At 40.0% G+C, this 14,430-nt stretch overlaps 1 protein-coding gene across 5 annotated transcripts in view; it reads right to left on the bottom strand.

Annotated features, from left to right (window-relative positions):
* Window positions 1-63: 63 nt before the first annotated feature.
* The window catches only part of rims4 (regulating synaptic membrane exocytosis 4), a 127,403-nt gene continuing 113,036 nt past the window's right edge, over window positions 64-14,430 (bottom strand). For 4 of the 5 annotated variants that reach the window (XM_079683316.1, XM_079683319.1, XM_079683317.1 and 1 more), the window contains one exon: window positions 64-4,814. In XM_079683316.1, the coding sequence (XP_079539442.1) occupies window positions 4,596-4,814 (219 nt within the window). In that variant the 3' untranslated portion in view covers window positions 64-4,595. Of the gene's footprint in view, window positions 4,815-8,249; window positions 13,482-14,430 lie in introns of those variants that run through there. The other variant, XM_079683315.1, reaches the window with a different exon arrangement.

Genomic DNA, 14,430 nt, shown 5'->3' with positions numbered 1-14,430 from the left:
GATCCGCCCCTGATGTCCACCATCAATGAAACAAATACATGAATAAAGACAGATGAAACACGATGGAGTTAAACTATTTTATTGACAGTTGGAATAGAATAACAATACACCAAATTGTGCATTTACTCAACAATATAACAGTTTGCCAAATAATCTGCAAATACACTTTTTATGAGTGTTTTAAATGACAGTGCGGTGAAATGAAAAAAGTTACACCACCTTGTCTCTTTCAATAACACTCAGGTCCTCAAGGCAGTAATACATGAGCAGCAAATGGAAAGCAACGCAGATGGGCATTTGCTGCTTAACGCTTTGCTAAGATTAGCTTATGCTAGCATGTTTTGAGGTTCATCTAGCGATGTGATGATTGGTATTTAACAATTAAAAAACAATACATTATACTTGTAAATGGGATTTTGCAATCCTTAAGTGGCTTTGTAAATAAGTCAATGAGTTATAATTTGCTCCAATAAAGTTGCACGATGGATCAATGTGTTTAACCAAAGAAATGGTCATAATTCACAAAGATGTGGTTGGAAAAAGCTTCCCTTGTAAAATAGGTTTTCCATCAGCATTGCCTCCAAAGGTTGCCCATTTCACACGTTCCTGACAGCATGAGAAAGCCTGTAGAACTTTCTCATCTAGTATCCCAGAACCAAACATCACCTTTTTAGTATTTTAGGAGCCTTTTGGATGGCTTATAGAAGTTAAGGCTGTGAATGCTGTAGATAAAATGATCATCAAGACAGAAAAGGAAGATTTGCTTTTGAAGATTTGGGGATAAAGACTAATTTAGTTGACACTATAATGACCAGCAACGCATATGTGAGAGGTCATTTAACTCGGAATGGTGTTGAGAAACAGAAGTTACAAAACCCCATGTCACACCGGTGTCGCTTAACCTGAAAATGTATTCACTGGAGGTAATGTGGGACACTTTGAATGAGAGAGTACCAGATAGCGTGTGGGTTGGGTTGGGGACGGCCTCTGAGGGGGAAAGTTTGGGATGAGACTGGAGGAGGTGTATTGCTTTTGGGATCCAGTAGCCACCATTTCCTAACAGAGAATCTGCTTCCAGCATTTCATCCTCCCACTCTTCCTCCACCTCTTCCCCAAGAGAGGACATGATATGATATGTATGTCTAGAAATGTACACAATGTCACTCTCAAAGAAAAAGACACAAATAGTCCTCTTCCTTTCTTGTAAGTAGAACTGTTAAAACTGATAAAAATAAAGAGACATTTAACTCAGGTAACATTTTTAAAGAAATGTTTGGACTTCTACTTAGATTGCTTTTTATGTTGATTTTATGCAAAAACATTCAGAAAAGATTGCCTCTGGGAAACAAAGTCTATCTGTAAATGAGCATGGGACCCAATTGGTGGAAGCCAGAGAAATCTCAACAGACATTTTAGTGATACAGCAACTTGCATTGGAATGATTGGGATTCCATCGAAAGAAATCTATGAAGAAAATATTTTATAATTAAATTCATTCTCATTTTCAAAGAGGTTATTTAGAGACCATGTGAAACTCCTGGTGTAATAGTGAAAACACTTGAACGGTTCAAATGACACATCTTCACAAGTGATTTTGGCTTTCTGCCTTCAGATTCTTCAAGCTATTTTCAAGGTTTTCAAATCATAAAAATCCTGGCTCCTTAAAGCTTTGAGCAGCAGGAAGAAATGACTTTAGCGATAACAGTTTTTGGAATCACAAAAGTCCTGATATATACATCACACAGAATGCAAAAAGATTGCTACATTGTCTTGTCAAACATTTTACTTAATGAGTTGGACTGCAATGAACACTGTGCAACTAAAACATGGCAATGACTGGATGTTTTTTGATTATTGCTTTACAGAATGTAGCTGATTTGTTTGAAAATGAATACAGTATTAATATCCCTGCAACACTGCTACTGGCAAAATGAGGCCACTTTTGCACAAAAAAAGTAAAATTACTCCAAATTGTATTGTTTAGTTAAAATGTTGTTGACTCGCAAATATTTACGTAGAATTACTCAAAATGGTGTTATATTTCAAATTTGTGTTGATAAGCATTAGACAAATTCAATTAATGTTCAGAATGTTTGCTTCAAAGTAAAAAGAAAACAAACCTTTTTTTCTTTTAGTAATTATACAGCATCAGTAAAAAGCCCAAAAGGAAATGTAGTAAACTTTGAATCTGAAATAAATTGCTACATATAAATGTATTCCTCAATTCATGTTGGTTCTCAACCTATACTGTATTTCGTTTCACCTCTTTCTGTGTAGCGTGTAGCTCATGATTAATCTTATCAAGTAGTCTGCTAATTATTTATTAGTTTTAATCAGTCATGCGGATGCTACCAGCTAATGCTACAATCTTACGGTAACTAGCAAGATATCCCTTCACTCCCTCAAAGATTTAACATTATTAACTAAGTTTTTATAGATACACTTTGGCTCACTCCAAAAGACACTAACAACCATAATATTTACACATAAAAAAGACATTAGGAATCATAAAGTGCCCAAAAGAAGTACATATACTTTTATTATTTTTCTCTACAGTGTGCACATTGTGTTCCCTTTAAATTCATCCTGTGTTTGTGTCTTTTTTTTTTAAATCTGTAAAACCTGACGTCAGTCCAGGCAGATCTTTTGTTTGGATGATGCAAAGTACATTTCATGCTTCCTTCCTCTCTCTTTCCCTTTCCTCCCCTCTCCTCCTCTCTCCACACTGAGTCATTGCATGGCTAATCACCAGTTGCCTTGTGGATTAGGCCTGTAATTTAGAATAGAAGGGATGCTTCTCTGCAGCCTGAACACTGCTGTCAGAACTTGTGAGGGCTTGTTTCTGTTCCTCCCTCACAATAGCACATGCTGCAAGGTAATTGAGGAAGAGGAAGGAGAAGACACTTGCTGGTAGAAATTGGCACAGTAGAAACTGTTATTAGCCAAAGCTAAAAAAAAAAAAGAAAAAAAGAGAGGAGGAATCTTCAAATCTACATTTAAACTGTGATATACAACACGTTTTCAGCCACAGAGGGACAATACCTCCCCCTGCTTTGATGTGTCCTGCACTACCAGGTGGATGTGAACATTAAGAGCAACAAAGAACATATTAGAACATAATGAGGACAAAGCACCCTCAACATGTCAGACCCATTTGACTGTTTCATGCCAGTTGTTTCCAGATTGTATCCAGATAAGGATCAACCACATTGCATTTGGACGTAAAAGTCACTTGCATCTTCATCTTATACAATATGTTGCATGCATATGTATCTGCCATTGTATCTGCTTTGAGGAATGGCAATGCACTAAGAAGGCTTCTGGTGACAAGAAACCAATTATTTTACGATATCCTCTGTGAGTTCGGATATCAAACTGTTTGTGATAAGCTGGACATTTGTAGAAGCAAGCAATCATTCAGATTCAATAAATAACCAAGTAAAATGGGTTTGTCGATCAATATTTCTCAAAACCTACTGTTCTCATTCCTACTAAACACAACACTGGCTGATTTATCTAAAAAGCACCTTCAACAAGAGAGGGCAAAATAATCAGTAAAATCAGCTAATGTCGCGATTGATTGTAACGAAAATGTACAGGCATCATGATCTTTGAGAACTTAGAACGTGCTAATGTTGTTTAAAAACATTTATATCCACTCAGGGACCAATTTAGACCTGGCACTAAAGGTCAATGTAATTATCTGAAGTCCTAACTAACTGGTAAAGAAAGAAACTCAGCAGTACTCTGGATCCCCAAGGTCCTTCCAGAAGATGCCACCATTCACAAACACATAGTACTGAATGAAGTGAACGTTGAAGGGCCAGATGTGGGACACAATAAACGAAAAACAGCTCAACTTGAGTGTTTGAAACCAAGACATCTTGGTTGGTTACAACAAATAAGTTATCTATAGCTAAAAAACTATATATATAATACTTTTTTAAAGTTCTTTGTAGTCCTGATCCATTCCCCTCGATTCTCGAGCAAAATGAGCGGCTGGTGTCTCCATCAGTCTTAGGGCAGTCTCACTTCCTCTCAGACTCGTGGATGGACATATAGCCAGCTCCTTAGCAGAGAAGCAGAAAGACAACAAGCAGTTCTGGGATTAAGAACCCATTGTAGGCTGTGAAGGCGCGTAGCTGAAGCAAAGCTGAGCCTGCAGTGCATTGTGTTCCCAATAGGATGTGATCGATGTCGGCAAACCGAGCCCTCCTTTGAAGTATCCTCATTAAGAAGGGGTTTTGTTTTCTCGTCAAAGACATTTTCCTGTGAGTCTGAGAGGCTGCCGGTTGCAACCACAGAGAGATGTGCTTCCTGTGAGTCCCAGGAAACCCTGATACCATATCAAAAGAATTACAAGACCAATGAGTGCCAAAAGGAATTAGTAGTCAGTTCCATATCAGGGGATGGGTTCATCCCATGTGTGGTTGGACCTGTCAAAGTGCTCTTAATAAGATACTTTACACCTATCAGCTCCAGCGGCATTACCACCTGGCTGACCCAGGTGCAGGGCTACAGGCTATTTGAAAAAGTGTCTTAGGATTCGGTCGCAACAGAGCCGCAACAACAAAGCTTGATCATTTCCTTTAGTCTTAGGATCGCTCACAGCAGGGCCCAATGGTGCTCTCTAGGGACATCTGGGAGGAGTGGCGAATGAGGGGCGCCATCGTTGGGTCCACCATGGAGGACGTAGGGAAGAGCTTGTACCAGCCAATCACCATCGTGCTGAGGTCCAGCTCCTCCAATAGGATTCGAGCCACGCCCATGAAGCATTTGCGGTCCATACGTCCATAGTTGCCCCAAACGATCACCTACAGAAGAGGGTGGCAAGATATCAATTAGTGATGTGTTTAGACAATATAACCAAAATATTACATTTTTACATTACCAGTTTGTGGTTGTCATAGTAGAATTATAATATGTAAGAATCAATTATTTTTTAGTACACTTTCTTTTAGCTCTTAAGCTAAATGATCATGCTATTAATGATAGTATGTTGAAGTTTAGCAGGTATAAAGTAATTTGTACCCTGTCTGTTTACTAGGCAAACATTTGCTAGTTAGCTGTAAATGTAATATACAGCTGAGGCTAATGGGAATGTCATGAGTCTTAAACCAAAGTTTTGGGACTGTACTTTTTTAGAGTTAAACATTTGACCAATGTTAATTTAATATGATGTTTTATTGACAAAAATGACAACATCCTTGAATAAAAGGTATCGATCATCAAAGTATTGTCCAATTGTTAAATCTACTGAAAGAGGCACTATTGTGCTATTTGGAGCTTCCCGTTTCCTGTAGTGTGTTAAAAAGATTATTTTGCATTGTTAGAAATTAAAATCAATGTTTTGATGGTATAATGTAGCTTAAACATACCGTCAGTTTAAATGCTGTTTTATACTGAAAAAAACCGAAATTCTTGTGCACAACCAGTTGTTAAGCTTTTATTCTGAAAATCCTTCATCTCCGGTTAGCATTTAGCATGTGGCTAATATACTATTTCCTAAAGGAGGTGAATTTAGTAGCGAAATGACATCGAGTGATGCACACCGAAACCTACTGATTTAAAACTACAACTATAGATGTCGAGATACTACCTGTTATGCGAAGTGCGTTGCGGTGGAGATTTAATAGAACTCAGTTGTAGACAGCTTCCTTTAGCCTTCATTAGGCATATTTATTTATCGTGGTAGGAGAGATGCAGTTGTGCTACCGCTCAGCTCTCGATCCAAACAACATCTAAACGGATAAGGTAGAGGCCACATGTAGTGCAAGGTATAGTCAGTGACGTCACGTCCTGGACGCACTGCAGACAACATTGCCCTCTGCAGGACACAATGAGCAAGCGCGCACATAATTGTACAACATTTAACACCCCCACTCGATCCTAGCTTATTGTGGTACATTTTCATAAGAATACAAACAAAACAAATATTCTCCCCATTTGGCCTTCAATACAAAATAAACAACAAAAATACAATGGTACATTATGCATTTCTTGCACTTTAAGCGCCAAACAAATACTGAGCAAACTTTTTCAGTTGTAGCTTAGTGGCTGGTTTTGTCATTAGGTCAGCTACCATGTTGTCAGTAGGACAATATTCCAAAGATATCCTCCCACTGTTCACATACCTTTCCTGTGACATTGTGACTTGACCCTCTGACTGGTTAAAATCTATACCAAGAAAATTGTTTAATTTCCCCAGGTCTTTCATTTTAAACCTATCATTGAGCATCATTTTGACACTTTTCACAACCTCCTCATTGTTAGCAGCAATTATCAGATCATCAACCCATACAATCAGAATCACTTTTTCGTTTTGTTTTTCTCTTGTGTATTGACAGTGATCTGCAGGATTTTGTTCAAAACCATTTTCAGTGAGATATGCATGTAACAGAGCATTCCAGTTTCTGCCTGACTGCTTTAGACCATATAGGGACTTCTGTAATTTGCATACTAACTTTTCTCCAGTTTTTGACTTTTTCTCATAACCTTCAGGTTGTTCCAAATAGACCTCACAATCAATGGGTGCATGCAGGTATGCAGTTTTCACATCCATTTGGTGTAAAACTAAATCTTGCTGCACTGCCTTTTGCATGACAACTCTCACAGTTGTCATGTCAGCTGTAGGTGAGAAAGTTTCCTCATAGTCAATGCCTTGTTTTTGGCTGTAACCTTTTGCAACAAATCTTGCCTTATACTTGTCTGACCCATCAGTATCACACTTGAGAGTATAGACCCACCTACCCCCCACTGCCTTTTTGCCTAGAGGCAACTGGGTGATCTTGAATGTGTCATTCTCTTCTAGTGACTGCATCTCGTCATTCATTGCATTGATCAACTGCCGTGACTTGGTTGACCCTATGGCCTCCTTGTAATTTTGTGGTATGTCACAAACTGCTCTATAACAAGAGTCTACACATGTTACCAGTAGGTCTACTGTATCCTCAGTCTCATAATCCTGTAAGTGCATTGGCTTTCTCCTAGCTCTAGGTGGGTTCTTTCTAGCCTCACTCTCAGTGCCTGGCTGTTCACATTCAGCCACAGAAACATCACCTTGAACACTTTGACCTGATGCATTTCCCATTCTTTCATCAACATTTTCCTCATTGTCAAGGACCCTGGGGTGTACCTCTCTGTCCTGACATTCAATGTGTGACCCAGGTGTCTGTGTTTCTTTCTCTTTGGCTGTCTTGTTTGTGAATTTCACCAACCTGTGTTTTTGGACCTTATCTGTGTCTGGACAGTACACAAGATGCTGGACTGTTTTTATCATATCCAATAAAAATGCCCTGCTCACATCTGGAATCTAACTTCCCCTTCTCTTGTGTGTAGGCAAAACACACAGATCCAAATTTCTGAAGTTTGGACATGTCTGGCTTCTTGCCTGTGAGCATCTCATAAGGTGTTTTCTTTGAGCGATTACTGTAACACCTGTTTCTTACATAGGCTGCTGTCTATACAGCATAATTCCACAGTGTGTCTGGCAACTTACTGTCTAACAGCATACACCTGCCCATTTCATAGAGGGTTCGCCAACCTCTCTCTGCTGTGCCGTTTTGGTGAGGTGAATAGGGTGCACATGTCTCATGTCTAATCCTATTTTTGGTGAACAGTGATTTGAATTCTCTATTAGTAAATTCGCCACCGTTGTCTGAACGTAAACATTTTACTTTTCCATAAGGTGCTGAGTCTGCCAAGAACCTCTCTGTGGCATGTATTGCATCACTTTTGGATTTGAGAAAATAAACAGTTATGGCACCCGAATAATCGTCCGTAAAAGACTGTGCATATTTGTGCCCTTCTAAGCTTGGGTTTCTCATGGGACCGGCTAAATCAGTGTGGACCAGCTGTAAAGGTTCTGTAGCCTTTCTGTCTGGCTCCCTATTCCTTGTCTGGGTGAATTTTCCTTTTGTACAAATTTCACACAGCTGTGCAGGCCTGACTGCACTGCCTCTTATCTCCATGCCTTTTACCACACCCAGTAACTTTTGTACATCCTCATAATTGCAATGTCCCAACATGTCATACCAAGTTTGCATGTCGTGGCAAATATTACATTTATCAACATTTTTCTGAACAGTTGGCAAGTAAAACAGATTACCACTTTCATGGAAGTCAAACCTGTTGTTACCACTCTTGGTGATCATGTGGCTGTCCCCCTTCTTGAAAGTGACTGTCGCTCCTCCATTTGTTGCTCTTGCCACTGAGAAGATATCGTGTGGATATGTCGGCATATACAGTACCTCATGCAGCTGTGCTCTCTGCTGACGTCCATCGTTGTCTAGCAGATAGATCAGCGCTGTCCCTCTGCGTTGCGCCATCCCGCTGCATTTGTTCCCATCCGCCAGCTCGATTGAATGGGTGTCGGGCTGGAATGTGTTGTCAAAGCTCTTGAACTTGGCGATATCGTTCACTATGTGGGATGTCGCTCCGGCGTCCACCATGATGCCCTTCTTCTTTACGTTGGCTGATGGCCTCTCGCTGTTTGCCTGCTTGGCCATGAAGCAATGATCCTCGTCGCCGTTGTCCTCCTCTTCTTCCTCTGCAACCTTCCTGGCTCCGTCTTCTTTTCCCTTTTTCATGCACAGGGACTCTGTGTGTGTGTTGCTCTTGCAGTGACTGCACCAAACTTTCTGGGTGTACTTGCTTCTAATGTGTCCTTTTTCTCCACACTTGTAACAAGTCACTGAAGTCAGAGTGGCTTCTTCATTCTTCCTGTGTGTCTTGGTGCCTTGTCTACTTTGCCTTGTGTTAGTCTTCATCCCACTGTCCATAGATCCAGTCGTCCTCATCTTCTCAGATTCTTCATAGATCCTCAGTCTTCTCTTGAAGTCTTTAAATGTAACATCATCCTCGTTCTGTGTTACATGGACAGCCAGTGGCCTGAATGAACCTGGCAGTCCATTCAAAATGGTGGCTACAAGCAGCCCATCACTCATGTTCTCTCCTGCATCACGTCGAGCTGCAATTATATTCTCAGCCCTTATCATGTAATCAGTAACAGTTTCATTGTCTGCCATTTGTATGGTGGTCAATGATGTATACAGGTTTAGAATCCTTGGCTTGCTTTTTCCTGAATAGTGCTCCCTCAATAATTTCAGGGCTTTCCTTCCATCCTCGGCGGCATCATGTCTTATCAATGACAGGCTCTTATCATCCAGGGCATTCACTAACTGTGCATAACAGTCTTCATTTTTTCCTGGATCTGCAGCTAATGCGGCTTCACCCGTGGGCAGTCTTTTAGCTTCAAAATGTGCAAACGGCTAAGGAATCTTGTCTCCCACAGATCATACTTATCTTCTGTTCCATCGAATAAAATCTGCTGGGATGTTCCTGCTCCGGCCATTTTTTGACGTTGCATCCACGTTAACACGTCTTCTCTTTATACAGTTCACTTATCTCCAAACATTGGGTTGCGGCTTGTAGAAACACCGTGTCTTCAGTTTACGCGGGAGTCTCTCAGCGCCGTCTTCATCCAGGTACCACTAGTAGCTTCTCTTGGCTAACAGCTTGTTCTTCTGTTACCTTGTTGCTCTAGACTGGCATTCCTGGGCCCATAACCTGTTATGCGGAGTGCGTTGCGGTGGAGATTTAATAGAACTCAGAAGTAGACAGCTTCCTTTAGCCTTCATTAGGCATATTTATTTATCGTGGTAGGAGAGATGCGGTTATGCTGCCGCTCAGCTCTCGATCCAAACAACATCTAAACGGATAAGGTAGAGGCCACATGTAGTGCAAGGTATAGTCAGTGACGTCACGTCCTGGACGCACTGCAGACAACATTGCCCTCTGCAGGACACAATGAGCAAGGGCGCACATAATTGTACAACATTTAACACTGCCATGCTGAATATTAAATGAAGGTACAGTTTATTTGAATACATTATTGTTTACAGATGTGGGTAGCATGTGACAACATCCGGAACTCCACCGGAAACCAAAATGCCGTGAAGTATTTCCAGTATTTTTAAAGTATGAATTACAGCCGTAAAATTATAAAGTTATGAAAGTGATAAGGAGGAGAAAAGGCATGTGGAAGTAAGCAATGAATGTGAAATGTCGGAATCCTCCGTATAACGCAATATCGGACTCAGAAGCACGAGGGGGGAGTCCCCTACGTCACTACAGCTCCCAGAGAGGAGGAGCGAACAGCCAGCAAGCGGGAAGTACGAAGACTTGTGTTGTGTGCTCTCTTCTTCTCGGCCGCCATTTGGAGAGGGAGCTGCAGCTCAACTCTCCTCACCTTAACAATATCCTGCTTGTAACATACCCGCGCCTTTTTTAATTAAAGTACCCAATTGAACCTTTTCAGAGACTCCATTTAGTCTCCTTTTTAAAGCTTCTCTCCTGGACGCGAGAATAACGATCACAGTTTACAGCATGTAAATGGTCTGTAACGGTTACAATCCAAAAGTTTCTCTCCCACACACAACAAATCATGTAATCATTTAAATGTATCTAGTTCTTTAACATGGTTTAAGATAATGTTGAATCATGCACATCCTGAAGGTTATGAGGACTTGATATTATGATACATATGATAAGGTTAATACAGTGGAATTAATTAGCATGAATAAATATTGTTTGGAAATCAGTTCTTAAGTACTGTATCCTGACAGTTGTCCTTTCTGTTACAGAAGCAAAGATCCGGCTGTGATTTCTATTAGCGTAAATGAAGAGGGATTGTGTTTGAGGCAGGGAGAATAGAACATGATGGTGGTATGTGCTTAGGGACCTGTGTGTTGTGTACGTTTGGTTTCCTGACACCCTGATAACATCAGGGCTCATCTCAGATGGCCACATCTGGTCAAGCAGCAGACAAAACAAATCAATATCCGTTTGTGTGTCCTCTTGTGTGTCTGAGCATGCCTGCATACCAATTTGTTTGGTATAAGTGTGTCTGCATGTGATTTCCACAGAGACTGAGAGCCAGAGTCTGCCTCAATATTTTCCCTGAATCTTTAAAAAAGGAGAACCTTTACCTCATTTTTTGTCTGCCTGCCATCAGTTCTCCAAACAGGAAACCTGGCTTCAACCATTACAACAGAGACATCTTATAAATGATACATTTATAGTAGAACATGAAAGACTGGCTGAGTGTTCTACAGGCAATGAGAAATACAGTGTCCTACATTTGTTTCTGGTCCACTTTCTAGAAAGTGGAGCAAAAAGACAAAAAGGGACCAAATAAACCCAGCATGTTGCAGTTTGGGATAAACTGGAATTGTAAGAAAGGGTGCTGTAAGAGCAACACCAAAAAATTAGACAGCAAACTTCAATTGTGCTAGTGTTCATATTCGAAGCAGCTATAAGTCTTTCTTCGAATGTTTTTTATATTTAGTCACCCTAATCCTGTTTTGATCTAGTCATTTTACTTGGCTCGACTGTGGCTGTGAGGTGGTGTAGTCGTCTAAAAACAAGAACGTTTGGTTTCATTCCCAGCCCCCGCCGTCAACATGTCGATGTTGATCCTTGGGCAAGACAATTCGCCCCAAGTTACTTAACCTAACTTTAGAAAAATGTTCGGTTACTCTACTGTAAATTCATTAAAGAGCACATATTCATATACATACATATTCTGTTTCATATTTGCATTTATTGTCTCTACTGGGACATGTCTCCATGCTTTAATGTTCAAAAAGCCTTTTATTTTTTTCATACTGCCTCTGCTGCAGCACCTCTTTTCACCCTCTGTCTGAAACCAGAGCCCAGTCTACTCTGATTGGTTAGCTGGCTGGCTCTGTTTTGATCACAAAAGCTAAACAACTGCACAGATTAACCTTGCCAGTGAGAGCAAATATTTAGATTTTATTTAAATGGGTTGTCCCATATTGAGGGAAAACTTGGTAAATAATTACATGGTTACTAATGCTTAGTGGAATACTTAAATCTGATTCCCTCAGATTTCAGGATAAGCAAACATTGAACTCACACTAAGCTCAGAAAACACAAACCAAACACTTAAAATCATTTAAAAAAAAACAAAAAAAAACGATATGCCTGCCTGTTGTCAGAGAGGATGAGATACAAAAGAAAATTAGGTGATGAGGGGAAGGTGGCAGAGAGTGCAGAGCGGAGGATGAAGACGGACAGCCGATAATTAGAAAGGAGGCGTTCACTGACTAATTACGCAGTGAGAGCAGCTTCATGCTGACAGTGAAAATCTGCAACCTTCAGAACCCACTGACATTACCTTTGTTTACCACACACACGCAGGCACGGCAATTGTATGTGTTAGTTGCTCATGATAGACAACTTTTCCTGGAAATAGGACTTTAACTTTGATCTTTAAAAACCCTAAGTCCACTCAATGACACAAAGTCACACTGACCTGAATGCAAATGACTGTTCCCGCCAGCAACCCAGTTTTTCTATAAGCCGTTAGTCGTCACCTTGTGATATATCCATTTCACCTCTTTTCACCCTCCCTCTGAAACCAGAGCCCAGTTTGCTCTGATTGGTTAGCTGGCCAGCTCTGTTGATGTCCCGCCCCTTAGCCTATCACGTACAATGTGTTGGAGCGCTAGCCAATAAATGCACAAGTGTTTCATATTGATATCACTATGTTATGGAAGTTAACAAAGGAGTCCAATTAAGGAGTTTCAGCCAGGGTGTGGGAGAGAAACTCCCTCTGGAGGGAAAACAGGATATTGGCCTTTGCACACCATTTACACGCACAAAAACCTATGTACCACACTATGGGAAAGGGAAAACCCCAAAGCGCATAAAAGGGCCTCTTTTAGTCAACTGAAGGAGGAGGTTTGGTTGGACAACAAACCATCACCTAGGTCTAGGAGACCATGTCTCTGTCCAGTGAAACAATTTTGTTGTCATATCACTTCTGTACCTTATTAAAAACGCTTTCTTTTTACCCCAAACGGTGACTTATTTGTCAGGTAATTTACATTTGTATTCAAAATCAAGATTTTTTTTAAAACCTAAACAAGTTTTTGTAAAAACAGAGGTTTATTGAAATACTGTTTGTATGTGAAGTGTATCTTGACACATGATTCTGGATACCGATTGTATTAAAATGACTAATAACCTGAGATGTCTGAGGATACACTGTCTATTTGTATGAGCACATCGGTTTTCTCTCATGAAAGCTTGAGACTCAATTGATGAAGGATTCTGAATGAATGTTCTGTGTGTACTTAGGGAGCACTCTGCTGTGCTAAACCAGGACCTGACAGATTGAAAAGCGCTGCTGATTTCAGCGGTTTTCATTATTGTGAATGAGTTTGATGGAACTCGGAGGACAGCAACGCAGACAGCAAATAATTAAGAGGGAGGCTTTGAGAGGCTAATTACACAGGAGCAGAGCTGCAGGCCTCCACTGAAAACAGGACACCACTGTTCCACCTGCAGAGCCCTGAGGAACCTGAAATACTATACAAGTTCTAACATATGTCCATGTTATGAAGGTAGATATGGTGCAAAATGCGAGAGCTTGTAAAATGTGATGTGAGCACTTGCAGAAAAAAAATCTGAGCTTGTATGCATACATTTACACTTGTATAAAATATCCCAACCCAGTCTCATGGCATTTTGTGTTATAGTCACGACATTTAATCTATTGATTCGTGTTCACCAACATGATTTTCCCCTTTTTTTCGTGTCACACAGAACGATTTTAAAAGCAATGTATTTCTATTGGTAGTATGTTTTGTGCCTGCAGCACGTCTTTTTGTCAGTTCGGCTCTTGGAAGACCGGAAGCTGTGTGGTTCATAAAAACATGTTTTACTCAATATCAAGCCACAATTATTGTTTTTATTTTAAATCGTATAATGTCTGACTTTTTTTGTCATCTGTGAGGAAAAGAAATAGGGCTCAGAGCCTCAGAATACTGAAATCTGTATTTTTTTAAATCTTTTTTTCCTTCTAATTTGTTATTCTTTTTTAAATAACACACTGTTATTTACTCAACAATAACACACAATTATGCTTGTTTTTATTTATTTATTTACTCATTTAATTCCTTAATCTCTGGCTTTTTTGGCGTCCGTCAGGAACTGAATTTCAAAATAAAAATAACCGGAAACAGACGTAGGCATTTCGAGCGATTACCCAAGATCCTCAGCTATGGTTTAAGCTCGCTGATCGGATGTTTTTGCCACAATGCATGTTGGGATTTGGTGTTTATATGATATGAAATCGGAAAAGCATTTTTCAAAAATAAAATAATACTTAATGCCGAGTGTTCTTGCTTTTTTCTTTTAACCTGTTAAACCCCGAGCCTGTTTTTCAGGTTTCAGGCTCGAAAATGACATTCCCAGAACAAATGACCATATCTTCCCTTCTAAAAGGGTTAAATTAATAATCTTTTTTCTCAAAGTAATGATAAACCTGTCAGTTGGATGTAGAAAAGATTCAATATAGATGTTTTTTATCTTAAAGAAAATTCAAATTGAACATGGTAACTG

This window comes from Notothenia rossii (genome assembly GCF_949606895.1).
Source record: "Notothenia rossii genome assembly, chromosome: 5".
In the NCBI taxonomy this organism is placed as follows: Eukaryota; Metazoa; Chordata; class Actinopteri; order Perciformes; family Nototheniidae; genus Notothenia; species Notothenia rossii.
This window is presented reverse-complemented; position numbering and strand designations above follow the sequence as displayed.